This window comes from Maniola jurtina, chromosome 6 (genome assembly GCF_905333055.1).
Source record: "Maniola jurtina chromosome 6, ilManJurt1.1, whole genome shotgun sequence".
Taxonomy (NCBI): Eukaryota; Metazoa; Arthropoda; class Insecta; order Lepidoptera; family Nymphalidae; genus Maniola; species Maniola jurtina.
In genome coordinates this window covers 15,383,985-15,408,351 of record NC_060034.1, presented here as the reverse complement: position 1 = coordinate 15,408,351, position 24,367 = coordinate 15,383,985, and the positions used below count along the sequence as shown (strand labels likewise).

Genomic DNA, 24,367 nt, shown 5'->3' with positions numbered 1-24,367 from the left:
AAAAATATTTAATAATAATCCAAGTATGTACCAGTTAGCGATTTTATTTAGCGTATCTCGCAGGGTTAGTAGACTATTCACTACTTTTGGTGTTATACACCGGGCAAGTTTACATCCCTATATCGTAGATCTCTTACCAAATTACACAAAGCGGCTCTTGGGTAGCGGTTTTTTTTTTCTCTAAGCCAAATTCAAAGTTATTTATTCAAAATGGGTTCATATTTTATTTGTCTTGTGTTTTCTGACATTTATGACCTTAAAAAATACCGAAATAAAGATAAATATTCTAGCTATCCGTATAGCGTCCCATCTTTGACCACATCACGCGTGACGAGTCCTCCGTTCGTCGCTAAGGTTGTTTTGGTGGGTGCCTACTGTAAGGTTATTTTTAAAAATTGATTTGAGTTGTCAAAAATAATATAAAATTATTAATTTATCTAATGCAGGTAGTTTGATAAAATCGATATTTCGCTCATTCGATGTCATACAATCTGTTGCTAGGAGGCCAACAAGATTGAACTTGCATAAATACGGGCGTTTCGAAGGTTTTAGTTTAGTCTCCTTCTGAGATTCGGAGCGATATCGCATATTTTCGGTATTTGGATTGTGAACTGGATAATTAGATGTTGTGATAGCAATCACGCTCTAATTAAATTACTTATTTTGGCATTAGTTTGTTTAGATTATTACTCTCGGATAACCTTACACATTAAACTTGTGTTTTTTTGTGTTGGTTTTGGAGAGGACATTCCAATAATTCGATAAAAATATTTAAATAATACCTGCTTTTCTGAGTGATGCCAATACTACTACCTATCATGGACTAACTATAACTAAATAATATTATTAATGTAGTAAGATTTTGATTACCTATTTATTTATTTCTTTATTGCACACACAAACATATACATTTACAAAAAACATAGAAGACAACATGGTAAGTACGTTGGACAGATAAAAACGTATGTTTTTATCTGTCCAACGTACGTACACCAATTACGTAGGTACCTAGGTACTTCATGATAAATTTGGCATGCAGCTATTATGACGGAGACTGGTATATTAAATGTACTACAATTTAGTAATAAGTTTTGTTTTAGTTAAATTTCAATATCAATTTAAAATCTTTTAATTAACAAAACAGCCTTTTTCGCTTAGTTATATTATGATTGTCATCAAAAATAAAATATAAATTTGTCTAAATATAATGAAAAAAAAATTGCTCATTTTTAGGCAAAATTACCCCATTTATTTTCTGACAACCCTAGACTTCAATTTGAAGTTGTGTAATTTGCACAGCACGATTACGATACGATTTAAAATTAAATTATTTCATTGAAGTGTCAAACAAAAAAATATAATCACTACGTTGTGTCAAATGCGTATCGGAAGGTGTTAAGTGGCCAGTTTCGTAGAATTTATGTTGAGTTTGTGTGCGTGACGTGTAATTACAGAGATTTGGTCGATAGTGGGTCGATAGTTGTGCTTCCTTCGTTTGTACGGCGGGGTCACCGGTTGGTTACGGATTAGATTTTTTAAAATCCCGAGGGAACTCTTCGATATTTCAGGATGAAAAGTAGCCTGTGCCGCTCTCTTTTAACTATACCCATGCAAAAAATCACGTCAATCCGTTGCGACCTTATTGAAGGACAAAGTCTTAAAACCAACAAACACAACTTTCGCATTTATAATACGGGTAGTGGTTGGTTTTGTGCGAATTACTTCTTTGATATAATATAAAGCGTAGGTACAAGTAAATAAAAGCGAGAATTTGTATACAAATAATTTATTTCAATTGATTTATGATATTCACTTCAATTTATTTCTTAATTTATAAAAACTACTGTTTCTAATCAGTCAACATAATAAACTTTGTCTTTATTAAGGCACAGATTTCATTAAATCATTATGAACTATAACAATAAATAATCCATAATTTATGATGGTGTTAAATCTTGAGTTCTTCCATCACATCCTCAGCCTCTGCCCGAAGATTTTCCACTTTTTCAATAAGCATTACCTGAAAATTTCAAACAAAAATTTGAACAACAAGAACCAAGAAAGAAGAAATAGTCATCAAGAATTTTTGTTGGACATTAAAATGAAATTATCCATCATAAAGTTATAAGAAACAAGCAAAACAGAACAAAAAATCTTTAATTTTTTCTAAATTAATTCCATTTGAAATGCAGCTATTATTGTCTTTTGTCATATTTTTCTAAGTATAATGGTCCTTTCAATTTTTTTTACCCGACTGCGGCAAAGCCATGAGGAAGGGTTATGATTTTAGCAGTCTATCTATGTATGTATGTTTGTATCCAGATTCTGTGTGTTCCACGGTAGCGCCGAAACTACTGGGCCGATTTTGACGAATGAGGTGTCAATTGATTCGTTGTAAAGGTCCGAGTGACATCGGCTATATTTTATACGAAAAAGTTAGTCTTAACAGATTATAACATCAAAAAAAGTGGGGGTCTCTAAAAATATTCTTTTGCTATTGTATCGAGTGGGATGTCAAATGAAAGAGAAAATTATGAGTTGATGAGTATAAATGTACAACAACATTAAAATATAGCAAGCGACAGAAAAACGATTTTACTCTAATATTTCAGCAATTATAAAGACGATCGCAGTCAGGTTTTAGTTTTCAACTTTTTATTGACCAGTGTTATCAGCCTCATGAGTTCTCATGTTCAACTCACCCTGGCGGCACTTATAAGATGATCGGCCGCAGTGCGGGACAGATGCGCCACGTTGCTCATCAGTTCTTCCACGGGTGCTTTAGCGATGTCTTCTATGCGCTTGTAGCCCGCCCGGACCAGTTGTAGCGCCCGCGCCTGAAAATTTTATTTTTAAAAACCGCCCAAGAACGAGTCAGACTCGCGCACTGAGGGTTCCGTACTCGGGTATTTTTTCCAAGCCTTTCCTTTTGAGGTACGGAACCCTAAAAAAGAATATTAGTCATGCTAATCAAGACCAATACTCCCCTTCCCCCTCCAATTAAGCGTAAATTGTGCTAGGGGTGGGTAAGACAATAGTGCAACGGGTGTTACCAGACAAAGGTCTGGTTCAAATCTTTAGAGTACACTTTGACTTTGCTTAGATTTAGGTTTCAGTTAAAATTCTGTGTCCCACACAACTACAGTAACATGGGTCATAACAATGATTTCACGACCTTTCCCGCACTGTGGTAAATGCAGTAATAAGTAAGAAAATCCCGGATTTGATTCCTGGCAGGGGCGATTGGGGAATTTTCTCAATTGTCTCTGGTCTGGTCTGGTGGGAGGCTCTGGCCATGATTAGTTACCACCTTACCGGCAGAGCCGTGCTGCTAAGCGATTTACCGTTCCGGTATAATGCCGTGTAGAAAACGATGATGGAAATGGGGTTTAACGAAACTGGCAATGCCTAGATTTCATCATCACTTACCATCAGGCGAGATTACATTCAAAGGCTATCTTGTATCAGAATAAAAAAAAAGTAATCATAATAATAGCCAGGCATAATGCTTGCATTGCCAGTTCTTGTGGCAGTCTTGAATTCTCGAACTGAAGCCAGCATTTTCAAATTGTAAAACCAGCATGCCAAGTTCAAAACTAAAATATTACAGGTGTCTGAAAAAGTAAACTCTTTGGCAGTTCTGGAACTTTTGGATTCTTGAACTGGAACTTTAGCTAGTGTTCAGCAACCTTTTTGACAGCTGGCAGCTCCATAAGCTGCTCGAGTTCTGGAGCAGCGCAGTGCCTCAGCCGCAGCGCCAGCTCCGCGAACAGCACCTTGAAGCTCCACAGCGGTTCCAGCTCCTCGCACAGCTTTTGCGCGCTGGACGCGAACGCTGATGCCGATGACATTATTGACTGGACTGTGCCGCGAGCTAGGTTATACCTAGATTAAAATAAAGATATGATTTAAATTAAAAAAGAGAGTTAAAAAACCATGATGATAAAATAATATTATTTAGGCTCGCGACTGTCCTCTTCATGAAAATCGGAAAGTCATTTGCGGGAGTAAGTGTTATATTTTATACTAAAATTTCAGTCATTATAGACTTGCCTAGATTTTTTTTGTGCAACAATCCTCCTAATTCTTAAAAAAAAACATATGATATAATTGAAGATTATGTAAATGATGAAAAAATGTGGATTTGACTGAAAAAATATTGGTGATAAAACGGCAACTTTAAACGTTACGACCACGTACGACCACGGCTGGACAATGGTACGGATTATAAGATACGAATACCTTCTGGCTCGATAAAACCATATCCAAATAATGTATTGTCATTTCCAGTTGTGTGTTATAATATGAAATTCATAAATATGTAGATATTAAATATTTAAGGACCAACAGTTCCTTCACGAGAACTCTGAATCCTGACCTCTGAATTGCATCACTTTTGAGTGGCCTACCTATTTAAAACTACACACTGCAGCACAAATAGTATTCATTTATGTCCTCCAAGATACACTACATTGCTATATTGAATAAGAAAAAGACTACTTACTGTCCATTAAAAAAAAAATATATTTGAAGATCGGTCTAGAAACCTCGAAAAAAAGTAACGGTGTACAAACATATAAAAAAAAATACGGGCCGAATTGAGAACTACCCCCTTTTTGGAAGTCAGTTAAGAATAATATGACACATTAATTTAATTTAAGCGGTTTGAAAACAAAATCTTCAACCCCGTCTGAAACAGGTTCATTAAAATCTGGGCTAGTTGATACTTCAAATTAATTTACTGTACTAACTTTTCAGCGACGCTAGGGAACGGCATTTGTCTCCAGAGATCACGCAGCATCATTGCTAGGTAGAATCTACGCAGGACATTTTCTGGAACATTCTGTAAAAGGTATCAAATATAAGTGATAATAGTGATTTAAGAACAGTCAGCTAAAATTAGATCACTATAAATTAGTTTTACTCACCGTAATAGGCTTTCCGGTCATCATTCGGATGGCATTCATTTCTGTAATGCCCAAAATCTTTGCAGTTTGAACACCTTCTTCGTCTAAATCGCAGTACTGAAATATTTTACAATACATATAATATGATCATGTCTAATGATTACCTATGTCACATTAACTGTTTACAGAAGTAGGGGAAGTTGGGTAGTCTTAGCATCAGAAAAACTTACCAACGCATAGTAATGCCTGTAATCTGGTCTGATCCCGCTGTCATGTGGAGTGACGAGGTACAGCAGGTGCAAGCTGCCCATGAGCACCAGGCTTCTGGAAGCCGCATTCAGGTCTAGCAACAACTGCTTAGCTACGCTGAGATCCATGCATCCTGCATAACGTTACCCAATATACACAACTGAACAAACTATCAGAAACTAGCTGATGCCCACAACTCTGTCCGCGTGGATTTAGGTTACTGAAAAATTCCATGGGAATGCTTGGTCTTGCTTAATATTTCAGAATAAAAGTATTATATCTCCGTTTAACTAACTCCGGATAACTAAGTATTTCAATCATTCATATCATATTTAGACTAATTTCCATTAATAATTCATCAACAATCACTTCAATATGCACTAGGTAATCAACAGTAATAAATAAAGAGTTACCTTTAATAGCAGCTTTGCCGAGTTTACTGACAGTCAAGTTTCCGTCGTCAAAGCCGGAGGAACCTTTGCCGACTACCTCCAAAGCGCCGCTCTTTAGCAACAAACGAATAGATTCGTCGCAAACTTCGTCCAAGTCCAAACAACTAAAATAGTAGATCATTTTTAATTTTAAATGGTCCACGAGCCATGTTATTTTTGGTTGATAAATATGTTTTCCTTTCATATAGCACAGAATAACAGTGTGACGATCGCAACCACCTATAATTGGCTGATGCTCGCTTGCTATCGGCTACAATGCGTTGTTGCAACAACAATACCATAAATTCAGCCAATTACAGTAATTGTGACATGTAATTGTGGTGTGTAAGTGCGTATATAACGATTGATACAGATTTCTGGAATCGACCAACAGCCGAGCATGTATATAAATTAGAAAAACATCTCATTCTGAGAAGAGACCCTGCTCAGTAATGGTCAATGGAACGACGATGAGTGGAGATGATATCGTACCTGTCTGCTGGTGCGATAGCCAGAAGAGTATTAGTCAGCAATCTCCGCAAAGTCCGCCTGTCTGCAGCTAAGTCCAGCGCAACGGCACTGAGCAGCAGCGAGCCGACGGCGGAACACAGTCTGCTGCACGCGGGCGGCAGCCCACTGCTCAGCACGAGGCGCAGCTTGGGCCACTCGGCAGCACCGCTGATTATGATGCTCTCGCCTACATTTGATTTACATAATTTATTTTCCCACAGATTTCTAAGGGTCAGTTAAATATCAGGCATAAACATAAGGTAATTTTAATCGCCGAAAAAGCAAAATGCATCGAACCAGTCTAGATTTGTCAGAAAGATAGACACACTTTCGCATTCACAATATAGAATTTTCGCATTTATAGCACACCAGTTGAAGGCCACGACTTCGTCCGCGTGGATTTAGGTAAAACCCTAAATTTACCGGGATAAAAGTAGCCTATGTCACTCTCCAGGTCCTTAACTAGACTATAGCGTTGTAATTACACCCAGTATGTTGTAACTACTCACCAGCCTCACATACGCCGGCGCGACCCGCTCGGCCCACCATCTGCTTGTACGCGCCCAGGGATATGAACTCGCGACCCACGAGCGGTGCGCGCACTATCACTCGCTTCGCGGGGAGGTTCACTCCCGCTGCCAGCGTCGACGTGCAGCATATTACGGAGATCACGCCTGATCTGGTCAGGAGTGGTTTTAAAATTTGATAAAAACCATATTATTATAACATAATCATTTAACACTTGAATTTTCGATTTTCTTATGTCCCGGTAACATAAACGGGCAGCATTTTCCGTTAAACGTAGCCGTCGCTAGGATCAACGTATAATGGCATTCACAATTACCGTTTGGTGTTAGACGATTTTAACCCCAATTCAATTGGCATTAGACATTAACTATCTTGGTTTTATCGCAATGCCTACCTGAAGGCGTGTTCCAGCAAGCTCCTTTCGTCCCCCGCCAGGCCAGCGTGGTGGAAGGCTACTCCAAAACGCACGCACTGGAGTAGATTGGAGCCCGCGCCCTCGGCTTGCAAGGCGCGCTGTAACATCGCGCGCTCTTCCACGTGGTGGTTGGACATCTCTCTATCATATGGAAATGAAAGTGAAATTAAATCCAAATATGTATCTTTCTCCACTCCAGAACACGTCTGCCCCGGCGGCCATCAGTTCTGCGGCAGACGTGACCTGCCCGCTGCCACTTCAGCTGCCTCATTAATTGAGCTATGTCGGACATTCTGATTCTCCTTCGGATTTCATTGTTACGGATTTTGCCCCTCAGAGAGATCGGTTTTTGATTGACTGACGTATATTTGTTTCCTTGTGGCTTTGGGTCATTTGTGAGGCCTTGGCGATGCCTTGCGGTACCATAATAGAAAGGTGAAGGAGGAACCAGATTAAAAAGTTTTTGGGCACACTCTCCGAAATATATCCTATACAATACAGATAGGCAACTTTGCGCTGATGAAGGAAACTCGAAAGTATACCAAAATATATAGATTGTGCCAATAGTGATTGATATCTTACCGCCTTTGCAGTTTACAGAGCAACGCGGCGACGTTTTCGCAGTTCCGTTTGGTGGGGCAGAACACGAGGCACGAAGCCTGGGGCACCACTTCTGACACCAAGCCACCCAAATAGTCCGGGTCCAAATTAGCTCCCGCCGTTGAGTACTGCCAACATGTTAAATATTACACTGATATGAAAAAAACATGAACATCATCTATATACAGGTTCCTAAATTTGTTTCAAATTTCATTCATAAAAATGTATGGATGAAAAAAAGGATTATGTTCATTTCAACTTGCTAAAATAGTAGGGGAAAGATTATGGATCACTAAAATATAATAGTATAGGAAGGGTTATGATTTGCTAGAAAAGTGCTGCATCAGAAATTATAACAACCGTAAGTGCTATAGCAGTCCAAATCATAAAAACAATAACTGCTATAGCATTTGAACGGTAGAGTAGGATAGATTATAACTCTCTAAAACTGAAGATTGCTAATATTTTAGGAGATTATGACATGCTAAAATTGTAGAAGAGATTATGACTCACTGAAATTATAGGAGATAAGAATATTATAAGTAAATCACTAAAATTGTAGAAAAGATTATGTATGATACTCACATCAAAGGCTAATTGTCTGTCAGGAATTATTTCCATGGATCCATCCCTCCATTCAATTCTATGCAGCATGTCCCCAAGTTTGACATACTCTGTCAACTCCACTGGTCGAAACTGCTTTTCATAGACATCCGCGTTCAAAAACTTCGCAATGTCAGGGAGGTTGCCTATTGTCGCGCTCATTCCTACTATTTGTATGCCCTCTGAAAATTTTATAATCAGTCTGTAGGTCTGGTATCAAAGGCACAAACAAATCAATACAGATTATTTTTTAAGATTATGAGCTTATCCCTGCGACTTCATCTTAGGGTTGAATTTCCAAAAATTTTAGCTGCATGCAAAATTGCAGACTGATTAGTCCAGTACTTTGAACTGTACGTTGAAATATAGTTGAAATCATTTATTATTAAGACAGTTGGTCACTTTTCTGTTTACATAACAAATATAGATATTTGTTTGATACTCACGATTAGCAAATATAACAGTGGTCAATAATGTTTCAAGGGTGCTACCTCGCCCAGACTCTCCTATCAGATGTAGTTCATCTACCTGAAAAAAAAATAGCAAGAGTTATCATAGGACTAGAGTTCTTGCAATACGTTACAATATGATATAATATGATAAACAAAATTATACTTACCACAATAAGTCCAATTTCATTTAACCTCCCCAGTTCTATCAAACTCCTGACCAAGGCTAAGCCCTTCTCAATGGTAGCAATATAAATGCTGTTCTTCTTGCGCCTCCTCTTTGGAGGTATGAGACCCTTGCCCGCTGCATACTCCTCCACTAGAAACTCTAGTTGCAGCGCAAATGGTGCTAAGGACCAAATCTGAAAATTACCTACTTTTATATCCATAAAATCTAAATCAAAGCCAATAATATTCATTTAATAGAAAAAAATTGATGAACTGAGATTCTCAATTAGATAATTCCAAAAAGTGCATTTTTTATACTCCAATACAAATTAGCCCTTGACTGCGCTCTCACCTTGTGGTAAGTGACATTGTAGTCTAAGAAGAAAACATTCTTACTTGGAATGGGTATGGCCGTTTCATTAAACCCAGACCTCTGAGTGGAACCCATGCTTTGATTGGCATGCATGCCATGAATCGAACTTGCCCAACCCCAGCTATGGAGTTTATTGGTTTGTCCTTCAATCACGCCCCAATAGCCATGATTTTTTTCACATAATATAGAGTTAAAGATCTAGAGTGACATGACATAGGCCACTTTTAAGATGAAAAATTGAAGTTCCCATGGAATTTTTAAGAACTTTAATCCATGTGGACAAAGTTACGGGCATCAGTTAGTACTTAATATGAAATCACTTACTTTCTCCTGCACAATAGCTACAAAAGGCAAAATAAAGAGGGCATTATGTTTCCTATTGAGCACCTCCCGTAACATGAGCACCTCGGCCACCAGGGTCTTGCCTCCACTGGTCGGTAGAGCATAGATCAGGTTACGTCTCTCTCTGACTGCATCTAAACTGAGGCACTCTTCTTGCCAGTCTAAAAATAGGAAGGGCATTCCGAACCAGTGTTAAATTATTTTATCAAAGCACTAGTAAAAGTTTATTTGAATAAAAATATACACTGTTCTATTCTACTCTATTCAATAATACAAGAAAATAATACTTTGCATTGCTGACCAACTACTGAGCATGGGTCTCATCTCAAAATGAAAAGGGGTTAGGCTACATTCCACAACTGCCCTAGTGTGGATTGTAGACTACACATATCACTAAGAACTCTAAGTCATGCAAGTTTCCTCATAATATTATTTGTACAATAGTTTTCTCTATTACTGAGACTGCAGAATAAAAACTTACCATAAAACTTTTCAATATTCCTATAAGTTTTAAATAATCCTTTCACCATGATTGGAAGACCATAGAAAGTATTTGGATTTGCATAATCTTGATGTAACTTTGGTTTCAACAAGTCATTTGTCTTGAGAACCTTTTGTTCGGCCACAATACCACTTTCTCTTATATCTAGTAAAAAGGAATCTCTTGTCTCAAACAAGGAGCTTCTATTTTCATTATTTATATTACTTATTGATTGATTTATCATATTAAAGCTTTCTTCAATTTCATCTCTTAATAATTTCTCACATCTAGAAGTTAATAGAGTTGTATTCATATAATTTTTCATTACCTTTTGATCTAATTCCGATTGAAATATTTCATCCATATTTACAGAATTGTCCTCATGATCTATCTTCGAATTTCCACTTATATTATTACAGTGCTTACTGGCTAAAAATGATTCCCAGTTCTCGGACTCGAAGACGCCGGGCGAGCATGGTATCTCACTGCATATTGAACCGTTACTCCTTGAATCGCGCAAAAACTCGACTTGGTTACACGGCAGGCATGGAGATTCACCTTTTTCTACCACCGTGGGAGTACCACTTATACTTATTGGCGTACTATTAACGAGATACTCATTCGTTTCTTTCAACTTAGGAAGTTTGGCTTTTCTTGTACCGAGAGTTCTACGCCTACGTTTCGGTGTCGACTGGTGGTCATGAATGATCCCATTGCACGAATTCATTTCTATCTATTTATAACAGTAATTTCATTTCAACAATCCATTGGAATATTTTTATAATAAAACAGTAAAAAAGAAGCGGGAAAGAATTTCAAAACAAATTCTGAATTTTGCAAAAACAACATGACAAGTGACAACGAAAAATAAAAAATGACAATCAATGACATTGACATTTGACATTGACAAACGTAAACATTGCTCCGTTCAAAACCCTGCATTTTTTATTTCTTAGCTTTTTTTATAGTACGCTTTAATTTTTTTTTCCAAGAACACAGTTCTAGTTAGTTTGGTTTCTCCTACATCCTAAAAATTGATTTCGTCGCAATCTCTAGTCCATTATAAAATCAATAGGTACAAACCTCTGTACATAGCTAGTTATTACCTATATTATCATTTTAGCGGGTAGCTTGTTACCTCGAGTAGATACTCACGAACTTTCCGAAACAGCGGCAAACAATAACATTGAGATCCCACGTAAAAAGTCCCAGTTCGATTCCAGGGCTCTTTTGAAATCTATGTTTTCTACACTGATTCTGGTCTGGTGTGGTGGAAGGCTTTGGCTGTGGCTAGTCACCATCTAGCGGCAAAATTGTGCCGCCAAGCAAGGTTGCTAGAAACTGTTATGTTTAGGTATGGGTCACTATATAAACTTCCATTACCATAGGTACAAACACTTTGCCATTATAAACTGCCCAAGAGTGAGTGAGATTGCAATCAAACTTAACCAGACTTACCTTTATACTTACTTATAAATATTATGAAGACAGAATGATGGCCAATTTTGTGAGTTTGTCTATATGTATGAGTAATCTCCGGAACCTATTAAATCAGCTGGAAAACTTCTTTTATAAGTCTGTTAAAATAATAAATAGGCAAAAGATAGGTACCTAGTTAGTATAATATTTTGATGTAATAAAACATAAGTTGAATGCGAAAGGCGTACATTTAGGTGTGACACCTGTGTCCACCAGCAGATACATGCATCACGTATTCCGCTGATGAATGACGCTGATAATATTAATGCCATCATCGCCGGCTCACTACTGAGCACGGAGTCTCTTCTCAGATTGAGAAGAGTTTGGCCATAGTGCACCACGCAGACCAAGTAGGTACGGATTGGCAGACTTTGAGAACATTATGGAGAACTCTCAGGCATGCAGGTTTTGCTTGAATCGTATCTACATAGCTCCGAATAATTATTAAGAGGTGCGTGCCCGGGATCGAACCCCCGATCTTCCGAATAGAAGACCGACGTCTTAACCACTAGGCTATCACCGCTTGCTTAATATAACAAAACTATCAGTTGAATATGAAAGGCGCTACATTTAAGAGGCCTAACACCTGTGTCCGGGGATTCGTCATGTACATTCCAGCTGACGATATTAATTTAGCTGTTAGGCAAAGGTACAGCCACGCCCTTCGCCCGCCGGTAGGTTTATCGCACTGCAGGGTTCGGTGTAGTCCACAGAAACCGGAGCTGGCTGCGTTCGGCTCAAAAATGACCGCGGCTAAATATAACCGCCACAGCGAGGGGTGCGGGGACGCCGCCGCGGCGAGCGCGCCCGCGCCGCGCCAGAGCCGCCCCGGTCGCCGCGGACTCCACATTCCAACGTCGCTGTGCTGCCGGTCTGCGCCTGAGTGACCGCCTTCAACCCTCGCGACGTAAGTGCGTGCGTGCAGTGCAGTGTACAGTGTGTAGTTCTATACGACCTCTTAAGTGAAAATGCGTTCCGGAAAGTTTAAGTTGAAACGAGTTTGGAAGTTTCGGTTTTTCGTAGCGAAATGGACTGTCAGTGATGGCCTAAAAATAAATGCAACGGCTGTGCCAAATCGAGTCGGTGCGGCTCGGTGGCCGCACGGAAATAGACTTCCCATCTTTAGCGCGCGGGATTACGTTACCGCGCGTAACACTGATTTTACCTAAAAACATAAATTTTGTACAAAAATCATAAATTTACTCTACATGAGACTTTTTTTTGTTACACACTATACACTGTACACTGGTTTGTTATCTATGTTAATTTACAATTCGTAGATTTGAAATAAAAAAAATGTAAAATTGGTAAAAGTAAGAAAAAATTGCTTAAAACACACTGATAAAAGTAAATAATGCATGTTATAATTTTTACTTTTTTGTGAAAAATCGTCAGTTTGTAGAAATTAAAAAATGAGAAAAATTGCATAAAACGTAAAATTAAGGAACTATTGCATTAAGTAAACAAACATATTGAAGATTAAAAGAACAAACATAATGAACAATTATGCATGTTTTTTTTTGTGAAACATCTCTGTTAGTAGAGATTAAAAATGATAGGTAAAAATTACATTTTTTTACTAAGAAAATAATATTTTTAATATTTTTATTGGACATCTATTAATTTTTCTTTTGCATCTATAAAAATTGAAAACGTAATATTATATTCAGAAAATATTAAAATGGGTAGGTACCCAGATATGATCCACACTTTGGAATTCATATAAGTTGTACTTAACATTTTCAAAATAATTATAAAATCAAAATCTTTGAATAAAATATGACAGTAACTACCGATCAAATAAATCAGATATTATTTTTTCTACTACCGTTCAATTATCTACATATTTTTAGCAATCTCCTATACAATCCAATTAAATCCATCTAATAAAATTATTGGAGATCAAAATTCAAAAAATATTAATATTATAAATTGAAATCCCAACAAAACTGTAAAAATTATAACCGTGGAAATCCGCATACCGAATCCACCAAGCCGAACACTAACAGAAATCCAGTTTAGCAATCTTTGAACCGTTGCCAACGAGCCAGCAGATCGCGCCGTGGGAGTACCTAATGGTAGGAAAGATAAACCGCCCGAAAATAGATGAACTTCATAAACAATCAAATTGTTCAACGCGAACAAGTTTGACATGCTACCCATAAGCTATTTCGATCACTTGGCACGTAATGTGAAATATTAAAGACTTTATCGACACAAATACGAGATATAAATCGATATAATGACTTCGGACAACGATTTGAACACTAATAATAGCTTTTGATCGATGGAAGAACAAAAATTTACCAAGTAAAGTTGAGTTAAGCTTTAAATTTTTAACTTCATAATTATTTTTCGAATACCCATTGATAAGTTTATTGATACAACAAATATGTAGGTATAGTTTACAATAAAAATAATGGGTTAGACACATTAATTGATTATTATTTAAATACCAATCACATTTGATTGCTAAATTAATCTAATTGATCTAGACATCTTTGCATTTAGGTTTTGACGATTTGCCTTTTTAATATTTGAAGATTTAATATTTATTGTAGTAACTATCTAAGGGGTTACCTTTGGCTCCCATTTTATACCTAGTGCATACTTAGAACTTTCTCTTTAAATCAGAATTCTTGTAAATTGCAAACAATCAAAATTGCAAATTGTAGATAATACTTTCAGACAAGCAGTTACTCTAATGCTAATATAATTTCAAGACGAACATACTATTCAGGAACAAACAATAAATAAACATAGAAAAATGTCAGTGACCAACAAGTTAACCTTGAACTTAGAATTATCTTAAGAAATTATTAAAAGTTTTAAATTATAATGAGTGATATAATAATATGCTACGTTATTGAACAGATCACGTTACTTAAGCGATAAGATGTAAAATAGAAAAGGTAGCACCTATATAAAATGTTAAATGTCATACTGAAATCCGATTGGAAAATGGAAGAGACTGATGCTTGTAAAACCAACTCTGTGTGCCTAGTGGGAGATTTTTAACCTATTCCTCCTCCTTCCTTTTACGCGATCGAATAGGTTAAAAATCTCCCACTAGGCACACTGTATTCTAATTTAATGTTGACAAAAACGCGAACATTAATTATTGACTCGTAAGAATTGACACATGAAAATTCAGAAGAGCTTTTTAGAATTCTCAGTATAGCATTGTGGCTGATTCTATTGTACACAATACCTTAATTAATCAAAAATGACAGGTTAAAATGTATTACTATCCCGTTCATAATGCTCTGTGCAGAAAAAGATAGCAATGGATTCAAACCAGTCAATTTAGTTTAATTTGATAGCAAAATTGGCTACATGATCAGCCTAAAATACAAAAAGTAACAATATAACTCCCAATAATTTGTGTACCCCATTTAAAAATTAATCAGTTTCTAATCTATATTTTGCCTTACAGACTAATAAATCATCAACATGTCTGACGAAGAGGAATATTCGTAAGTATTACATTCAATTCAAATTGAATACTATTTACTTATTTCTACAACTATTTTAACTAGACTTAATAAGCACTGTAAACAAATTATCCGTCGGATGACTGTAATTTTACACGATATCACAAAACACTTCGAGGTACACATATACGATACTTTTTTACCATTATATGTAATCCCAACTGTTTCGATCTCCTTTGTTTTTTCGATATTATTTTCGTATTCACTGCCCTTGTATTTTTGCCCCCACTAATACTCCCGTGTATGTAAAGTTGTAAAGGTGTTGCACCGTGTGGCCCACCACATCAAAACCCCTTTTATTAACCTTTGATGTGTTCCACAGTGGCTCCGAGGAGGAGGAAGTCGAAGAAGAAGTCGTGGAAGCGTAAGTATTTGGATACAAAACATTCCCACAGTGTCCCCAAAATTTAGCGTCATATAGATTTCCCGTTTGATTTTAGACGCAAGCTTTGAAGTCTAGTCTCTTGCCTTGGCAATTTTACCGTTTAGATTTTGTTTAGAAAGCGAACAATTCTAGTTGTTTGTGTCAAATTTATATGCAAATAAAATTTCAAAGACATGTTTACGTTCATCCCCCATTTCTTTAACTCCCTTTACCATTAGCTGCACGCCCTCACCGATTCCTCTCTCTCTTTGTTACAGGAAGTAAGTGGGATGCCCTTTTGATGATCCAACACTTGCACTCATTTAGGCTAAGATTAGACTCCTGTCTAACACTTCTAGCGACGCTGCTTTTATTGCTTTCAGACTCTTCACAATCCGTAGGAGCTCCGCTTAGAATATACGCTTTATTAACTTCGAGTTAAGCAATCTTTCCTAACAACATACTGCATTCAACACGATGAGTAGATCAGTAAGTTGAACCGTAAGTAGTTGGTTTAGAAAAATGATGAGCCTATGTAATATTTATGGTTTCGTAGAATAATCGTCTTAATATGATAAGATAGATAGATAAGTTTCTAATTTTGTTTATTTTTCCCTTTTTGCTGCCGTTGCCGTTTATCCATGAAGACCCATCCCCAGACAAGAGTGAGTATTAGAACCGTCGTAAACAATCTATGGACAATCGCTTCGCTTTTAGTGACTGAATGTGGTCAGGACATCTGTATGCAAACGCTGTGTTGGAAACAACATTAATATACTGCACTGGGTGAATGAAACCAATGGACTGAAAGATGTTAAGATATGCTGAAAAAAAAAATTGAAAAAAAAAACAAAAGTAACGACTTTGTATTATGGATGCGCGAAATAATCCTCTCACTGCTTTGTTTATTTATCTATCTCTTACTTTTATTATAAAGAGTAGAACATTGTAAAGTGTAGTAGAGGCTGATTGTTATTTTCTGTTTCTAGGAGTAGACCGTCGATCCCGTAAGTTGCACCGCTCTCTGTGGTGTCACTAACTCAGTAACGCTCACATTAACTCGATACGGCGCGGGCGCGCGCTGGAGCGACTGTTTCCTCTAGCTCCAGATATATCGCGACCGACCGCACGATCGTTGAATAAACGATTAACCGAACCATGGTCGGCCGCTATTTCTGTCAGCCAGTAGGCGTTCTATTTATGAAAATGCCGCGCTGCGCCCGCGCCGCCCTGAAAAAGTTTCGATGTCGGTCAACGGAAAACTCGACGAGATTTCCCGGTTTTCTATAATAATTGCATGTCGGGACCAACGTAACTAAAGCATGGCGACGATTTCCGTATGTTTACCGTTTTACCATAACCCTCGATAAGAAATACCATATTTTGTTTCATGTACGTAAAACACAACACAGATAAAACATTTACAAGCACAGAGACACTGAACAGAACATGCTTTATTGACAAACGTTGTAATAATATTGATAATCGATATTTGTAATGGCAGATCAGACATGTAGACGAGATTTACATAACAGATTTAAGTGTTAGCTGTGTTCATAACAAGCGTTACGCTGCCGAATCATTAACGAGTCAAGAACTACACCAATATATTTTGTCAGATGTGACGGTTGCAGGCTATTGATGGGAGATCAAAATAATAATTTCATAATAACAAACGCTATATGTATTGTAAGCCGTTGCAATAACGGTTTTAACATTAACCAAATGACTGCGGTCCAGACACAACATTCATTCATTTTATTTGCTTTGCAGGGGTGAGGGTGATCCAGAATTCATTAAGGTAAATATCGCTCAAGAGTGTAGGGATTTTGATATCAAATTCAATCAATGATTAATTTTATTACCAGTTTATGGTGTAAAAATTAAAACAAGCAAAGTCAATAAAACTAAAAAAATGATATTACAGTAAAACAATAATTCTACATTACTGTCCCAAGAAAACACAATGGTAGGGCCATTGTGAGATTAATTGAAGAAGTCACGAATCAGCAAGGTGTAATACGACGCATGGAGAAATCATTAAACAGTTTCATTTCACGATGTAAATGATAGTAAAACTAATTTAATATGATCAACCCATTTCCGCCCCACTACTGAGTACGGGTCTCCTCTCAGAATGAGAAGGGTTTAGGCCATAGTCTGCCACGCTGGCCCAATGCGGATTGGCAGACTTCACACACCTTTGAGAACATGAAGAACTCTCAGACATGCAGGTTTCCTCACGATGTTTTCCTTCACCGTTAAAGCAAGTGATATTTAATTGCTTAAAACGCACATAACTGAAAAGTTAGTGGTGCGTGCCCGGGATCGAACCCCCGACCTCCGATTAGGAGGCGGACGTTCTAACCACTAGGCTATCACAGCTTGTTATAATATGATAAACAAAATTATACTTACCACAATAAGTCCAATTTCATTTAACCTCCCCAGTTCAATTTAATAATATTATAATAATCAAAAGTGTGATTGTTATTTTAGCGTCAAGACCAGAAGCGGTCGGATTTGGACGAGCAGTTGAAGGAATACATTAACGAATGGCGCAAACAGCGGGCCAAGGAGGAGGACGAGCTCAAGCGCCTCAAGGAGAAGCAGGCTAAGCGCAAGGTGAAGTCATTGCTACCACCCCTTTGTTACCAATCCTTATATCAAGGATATATCATTGCAAAGACAATTCATCCTATGGGCATAAGCATATTTAGCAAGAGAGCAATAAATTTGGCCAACAACAAATTTTGCAAATCTTGCAACATTCCCAAATGATTATTATTATTCACCAGTTTTGTAAGATAATATTTTACTTTAGATACATGATGTGGTAAAATTGCTTTAACAGCTGAACCATTTTACGTTAGTTTAATAAACAAAGTAGGATAGAAATCGAAAAATCAATGGTGCTATAGATAGAAACAAAAAAAAACATGTATTAAGAAATCGCTTAGTTTAACCATCAATTTATAATTTTATCGTTATTGTAATTAGGTTTCTCGCGCTGAAGAAGAAAAACGCCTCGCTCAGAAGAAGAAGGAAGAAGAGGAAAGAAGGATCCGGGAAATTGAAGAGAAGAAACAACGAGACATCGAAGAGAAGAGACAACGGCTGGAGGAAGCCGAGAAGAAACGCCAGGCTATGCTCCAGGCGATGAAAGAATCTAGCAAGACCGGACCTAACTTTACCATTCAAAAGAAGAGCGATAACGTGAGTATGCAGACAATAATGTATTAAAATCTTTTTTTTCCACAGATCATATTTTTATGATCTGTGGGGAAAAAGATTTTTTAAAATCTGATTTTTATACATTTTAAAAGAACTGACTGAATTATCAAATATGATTCGCCGAAGACCTTCGACGATCCATATCACGAAAAGATAATTTTAAAAGAATATTCGAATAAAGATTTGAGAGACATTTTTGATGAAATCAGATATAAGCTCACAAGTAACGCCATAATACCACGAAATATTTTCTACGAAACTTACTACGTAATTATAATCCTGTTAGCATTACTTTGTTAATGATTGTGTTCGCTTGGCAGTTCGGCCTTAGCAGTGCTCAACTCGAACGCAACAAGACCAAGGAACAGCTGGAGGAGGAGAAGAAGATCTCCCTCTCCATCCGCATCAAGCCCCTCGCCATCGAAGGCCTGTCCGTGGACAAGCTGCGGCAGAAGGCCACCGAGCTGTGGGAGTGCATCATCAAACTCGAAACAGAGAAATACGATCTCGAGGAGAGACAAAAGAGGCAGGACTATGACGTGAGTACCACAATCATTATACATATTTAAAAAGAGAAACTGATTGATAGTATCCAGCCCACGCTGAGTCTTTTTTTTTCTATCGTCTGGCTTTACAAAGATTAGCCAATGTCAAGTTTGTAGTTATTTGTAACAAGTTAGGGAAACTATACAAGTATGGACTTCGTCTGTGCTGGCGCCCACCGACTTTAGAGCGCTTTCCAGTCAGTTTTAACAAAAAAAATACTCCAAAAAAAGGCAGAGCACGCAGTCACAGCTCGGCTAGTTCATGGCGGTCAACTTGAATGATTGTACAATTATTATTATTATTATAACTTCGCCCAACCCCTTGAGCATTAAGTTGTTATAATTTAGGATTCAGAGTAATTCTCCAAGGAGCAGATTTGACTAGTAAAAGTCACGTTTTTTAGTCTGAACACCTGGTCAATGGAAGAAATGTAAAATATTTTTACAGAAATTAAAAAAAAAATGTATGTAATTCCGATTTTCTTTAACAGTTAAAAGAGCTCAAAGAAAGACAGAAGCAGCAGCTAAGGCACAAGGCTCTCAAAAAGGGTCTCGACCCCGAGGCGTTAACAGGCAAACACCCCGTAAGTAAACCTCTTACCCGCTCCTCAAAATATAAGGACACCTTAATTATTAACACGTCGCAAATCTAGCCAGGAGCAGCTCAGAGCATTTTTCACTGCCAAACCATTATCAACTGTGTTACGTTGGAATAGTGACGAAGTCCATTAACACAATAATTACCAAGTCTGACTTTTCCTTTAACTCACGGCATAATAGATTTGCAAAGTAAAAAGTCGTTAATGGGTTGGCAGAGACAAATGTTTTGGGGTACGCTTCGCCAAATATCTTAATTTATAGTTCATAACTACAAACGTAAAAAATCATCTTTTCTGTTTCACTACAATTTTAAGTAATAATATTTTTCATTTCCAGCCCAAAATCCAAGTTGCGTCAAAATATGAGCGACGCGTCGACACACGTTCCTATGACGACAAAAAGAAGTTATTCGAGGGTGTAAGTACACAAGATTCAATTAGAGTCAGATGTTACAAAAACTAGCCAACTAATGTAATTAAAGTTTTAAGGGGATAAAAATCTGAACTTTCCCGTCCCCAGTAAATTGTTTTCTATATTGAGTCGAGTCTGTGCCTATGGTAACTATCAACTGAAGCCTTAGCCGCAGATGTTAATAAAATTACCGCCCTACCAGCAAAGTCGTACGGCTTTTCAGTACGATGCGATATCGCACAGAAATCGTTAAATATGGGTACATTCAACTGCCATTTTCGACTGCATAGTCAATAGTGAGTTCGCAGTCAAGCGCCAATTTAGGTAACTGAATAAAACAATGTACTTCCCATTGAAAATAGTACCTTTAAACAGGGTTACGATACCATAGCGGCGGAGGTTTTAGAAAAAACATGGAAACAGAAGATGGAGGAGTTCTCGAACCGCACAAAGAGTAATGTTTCCTGAGTTATGATTTTTGTCCTACGGTTGTTCCACTATAAGTCCCGGGTTGTCCCCTACAGGCATGTCTTCATGTCCCCGGCATGGTTTGCGTCCGGGTCATCAAACACTCCATATTGTCTACAATACATTGCCAAATTAGATCAATTTATAATCGAATCAATATTTAAGTGTTTTTATCATGGCCTCAACAAAAACTATTTTCGATCAATTTAGTGAGGAAAAAACTAAAGTATGTACCTAGTTTATCTAATTTGGCAATGTTAAATTTACATTTTTCCAGAATGCATCTCTTTTACCCTTTTTTTGGTTTTGAAACCTTTGAAATTTATCCTTGTGTTAACCGTTACTAGGACCTAGAAAAACTGAACAAGGACTTCTTAGAGAAGGTGTGGCAGGAAAGAGCCGAGCAGTTCGGCAGCAGGCAAACTGGTAAGGCGAAAAGACGGAAAATAGTACAAACAGCGACAAACCTACGTTTGGACCCGCCAGTGTAAGCGACTATGGACGGGTGCAAACTTAGCTTTATCGTTGACCCTACATAGCTGTCCAGGCTGGAATGCAATTGCCGGCCGAGTAATATTGGAAGAACGAGACGAAGCCGAGTGTTCCCAAAATGATTTTAAATTAAACGAGATCGTTAATTGCTATTTCGGCCGAGACTTGTATAGTGCTTTCCCCTTATTTGTTTTTGAATTTGTTTTGTTTTTAAGTTTTTGAAAAGAAGATTCATATCGCAGTCAGAATTGAAAATAATAAATCGTGTACCTAAAACACATTTATGTTAGGCACGTTTAAAGAACTTCGTTACAGTATGAAATGTCCAGCAAATTCTATTATTGTCTTGTCGGAAATTACTGGCGAGCGTATAGAAGAGTCGATTGTAATTTCAAGTTATTTTCATTGAAAACCATAATATTTTCAAGTGGCAGTTAGCAGAGGCCATTGGCTTTCCTATTCTTATTCCTATTATATAGTTTGGGCGGAAGCATTTAGGAGTAAAGTTAGCGTCAATCCGTGCTTGCTGGCACTCAGGGATTGCGATAATAATCACAAGTTTGTTGCCACGGCCACTGAATTAGTATTAAATAGCTTATGCCCGCGACTTCGTCCGCGTCGACTAACCAAACCTTTTTTTACCCCTTAGGGGTTGAATTTCCAAAAATCCTTTTTAGACGTCTACGTCATAACCGCTACCTACCAAATTTCAGCTCGATCCGTCCAATAGTTTGAGCTGTTGCGTTGATAGATCAGTCATTCAATCAGTCAGCTTTTCCTTTTATAGATTTAGATAATGAAACGATGGCTACGGCCACATAAATGAGGAATGATCTTAATAGTATATGTTTTAAGCAGCGAGACTTCCCAAATGGTTCGGCGAGAGGCCCGGCAAAAAGAAGGGCGACGTCGAATCCCCCGAGGGTGAGGAAGATGTTAAGGCGGAAGTTGAGGATGAGGAACATGTTTACGAGCCCGAGCCCGAGGAGGAGGAGGAAGTCGAGGAGGTCGAGGAAGAGGAGGAAGAAGAAGAGGAAGAGGAGGAAGAAGAAGAGGAATAAGTAAGTGACCATTGTCCTTTATAAAACTTTCCGTAATCTGGCAAATGAAGTGACGTTCCTTCCAGTATGCACTGATGGGGTTGGACTGATAGTAGTAGGCATAAATCTCATATAACAAGACCTTTCCTACACAGGATATTTTAAGCTACTTCCCACCAAAAATATGTTAAAGTACGAAAAACATAGTTTTAAATAAATGTCTCAATGGTTGGCTCGATGTGCCAGCTGAAGAAATTTTTCATACCTATACTTAAAATGTCTGAAAATAATGTCAGCGTATAGTGAAGGTCGTCCGATATAGTAATTTGTAAGCCCGTTTAAGAGCCGCTGCGAAAGTGACATATGAATGGGGTTTGGCGCTAAAATATGCGTTTTGAAATGTTGGCAGCAAATAGGTCTAAGGTTGCCAAAACTCAAACATAATAACCATTTGCGTTACACGGATAGTATATGAAAGCAATTATGTATTGTGTAATTTCTATTTGGCAAGCACAACAAGTTATTTTACCTCTGGTAGATAATTGATGTTTACTAAATATAGAAGAGATCGAATATCACAAGAAGTTAATATTATCAATTACTTTTCGGAACTCATACTCTAGTGTTCGAAATTTAAATATAGTCCTCCCAAATAAAAACGGAAGTGATGGTCAATTGGAAGTTTCAAACGGCTGAACCGATTTTCTTGGATTATAGCTAAGAACTCTCGATCAAGCCACCTTTCAAACAAAAAAAAAACTAAATTAAAATCGGTTCATTAGTTAAGGAGCTACGATGCCACAGACAGATACACAGATACACACGTCAAACTTATAACACCCCTTTTTTGGGTCGAGGGTTAATAAAATGTAGCCTATGTCACCCGGACCTTTACGACGAATCGATTGACATCTCACCCATCAAAATTGGCCCAGTAGTTTAGGCACTATGGTGGAACACACGGAATTTGGATACAGACATACATATATACATAGACTGCTGAAATCATAACCCTTCCTTTTGGCTTTGCCGCAGTCGGGTAATGAGCTAGTACGAAGATAACTTATAGTATACTTTTGTTTTCAGATATAAGGAACCATCAGTAAGCGGGGCCAGGCCGCCGACTCAGGGCCGACGCGTCGGGGAGAACTGTTTTGTAACCAATCCATTAACTTATCGCTATTATAAATTATTTTTATTAAGTATTTATATACTGTTGATTCATTCGTTACAACAACATGGACTTTTTGCATTCGTATGTCGTCATGAACAGCTGTGACGTCACAATAAACTAATTTATTTCATAAGGGCTCTGTGTATTTTATTTCCATAACTGCAATCCTTTTAACATCCCTGGTGCAGTGCGTTATACTAGTATAATGCGTCCAAACTATGAAAGGGAAAACGTGTCCACAATATTGTGACATCCTAGCTAGAAATATATTCAATGTATTTTTCCTTCAAAATCAATTGAAAATATATGGAATCAAATTTTATTTCTATGACGTCACAACATGGCCAAAACTATTTCTTTTTGTTAGTCTGGACGCGTTGTATGAGATTATAGAACCCGAGTGTCAGAACACTATAACGTCGAAGTAAAATGGACATTAACTGCCTTGTTGTAAAGCTTAAGTTCGTCCATACGTCTACAGCCAACACTCCAAGGGGTCTGTATATTTTATTTCTATGATTGCAACCTTTTTAACGTCCCTAGTGCAATAGATAAAGAAAAAAAATCTAAATCTGGACGAACTTCACGGCGATAACTGGTTTGTAATAAGTTGTAAGTATGGAAAGTTAAAAGAAAACTAAATACATTAGATTAACTACGAAATATATTCAATAATAATAATTATTTCCGTTTACGATACACACATATCAAAGAAAGTACTTTTCACAGAAATCACGCTTGGTGGTATTTTTTTGCTCGGGGATGTTACAGATATCCTATTTCACGAAGATCGTTTGGCTATGTTTGTGTGAGTGCATACGTACGCTGTACATACACATTGTAATAGTGTGCGTGGCGCTCAGTTAGCGCTCCCAACTACGACCAAGGCTGAGCGGACAACGTGAAATAGGACATCTATATATGATTTTTTTTGTATTAATTATTCACTTGACAAACAAATCGACAAGACACCACCACGCCGCTTTAAATCATTTGTTTCTAACAAATTT

The 24,367-nt window shown here is 37.5% G+C and overlaps 2 protein-coding genes across 22 annotated transcripts; one reads left to right on the top strand and one right to left on the bottom strand.

The window, feature by feature from the left end:
* Nucleotides 1–1,789: 1,789 nt before the first annotated feature.
* On the bottom strand, nt 1,790–10,947 carry LOC123866472 (helicase POLQ-like). Its single transcript, XM_045908059.1, has 16 exons — nt 10,057–10,947; nt 9,558–9,736; nt 8,863–9,054; nt 8,690–8,771; nt 8,226–8,425; nt 7,623–7,768; nt 7,020–7,181; nt 6,607–6,776; nt 6,080–6,284; nt 5,570–5,712; nt 5,138–5,289; nt 4,929–5,024; nt 4,752–4,843; nt 3,690–3,885; nt 2,703–2,837; nt 1,790–2,020 (listed from the first exon to the last, which is right to left on the bottom strand). The coding sequence occupies exons 1-16, from the start codon at nt 10,781–10,783 to the stop codon at nt 1,949–1,951; spliced, it is 2,949 nt and encodes a 982-aa protein (XP_045764015.1). The 5' UTR covers nt 10,784–10,947; the 3' UTR covers nt 1,790–1,948.
* Nucleotides 10,948–12,303: 1,356 nt separating this feature from the next.
* On the top strand, nt 12,304–23,494 carry LOC123866489 (troponin T, skeletal muscle). 21 transcript variants are annotated; one of them, XM_045908101.1, is made up of 15 exons: nt 12,481–12,614; nt 13,553–13,613; nt 14,972–15,011; nt 15,352–15,397; nt 16,041–16,058; nt 16,383–16,400; nt 17,167–17,194; nt 17,893–18,018; nt 18,394–18,609; nt 18,948–19,166; nt 19,664–19,756; nt 20,109–20,189; nt 20,999–21,077; nt 22,002–22,204; nt 23,270–23,494. In XM_045908101.1, exons 1-14 carry the CDS (start codon nt 12,592–12,594, stop codon nt 22,202–22,204), a joined length of 1,251 nt encoding a protein of 416 aa, XP_045764057.1. In that variant the 5' UTR covers nt 12,481–12,591; the 3' UTR covers nt 23,270–23,494. The 21 variants fall into 21 exon arrangements, with proteins under 21 accessions (XP_045764061.1, XP_045764059.1, XP_045764060.1 ...); XM_045908097.1 differs by having other exon boundaries at nt 12,482–12,614; nt 21,999–22,204; XM_045908095.1 differs by lacking the exon at nt 20,999–21,077 and adding an exon at nt 20,559–20,637 and having other exon boundaries at nt 12,483–12,614; nt 21,999–22,204.
* Nucleotides 23,495–24,367: the final 873 nt, after the last annotated feature.

Coding starts and splice junctions, on each gene's coding strand:
- LOC123866472 (XM_045908059.1), bottom strand. CDS start 10,783: ATGAATTCGTGCAATGGGATCATTCATGACCACCAGTCGACACCGAAA. Junction 7,182..7,622: donor CTCTGTAAACTGCAAAGGCG/GTAAGATATCAA, acceptor TCCATATGATAG/AGAGATGTCCAACCACCACG. Junction 2,838..3,689: donor AGCTGCCAGCTGTCAAAAAG/GTTGCTGAACAC, acceptor TAAAATTTTCAG/GCGCGGGCGCTACAACTGGT.
- LOC123866489 (XM_045908097.1), top strand. CDS start 12,592: ATGCAACGGCTGTGCCAAATCGA. Junction 18,610..18,947: donor TTCAAAAGAAGAGCGATAAC/GTGAGTATGCAG, acceptor TTCGCTTGGCAG/TTCGGCCTTAGCAGTGCTCA. Junction 19,167..19,663: donor AAAAGAGGCAGGACTATGAC/GTGAGTACCACA, acceptor TTTCTTTAACAG/TTAAAAGAGCTCAAAGAAAG.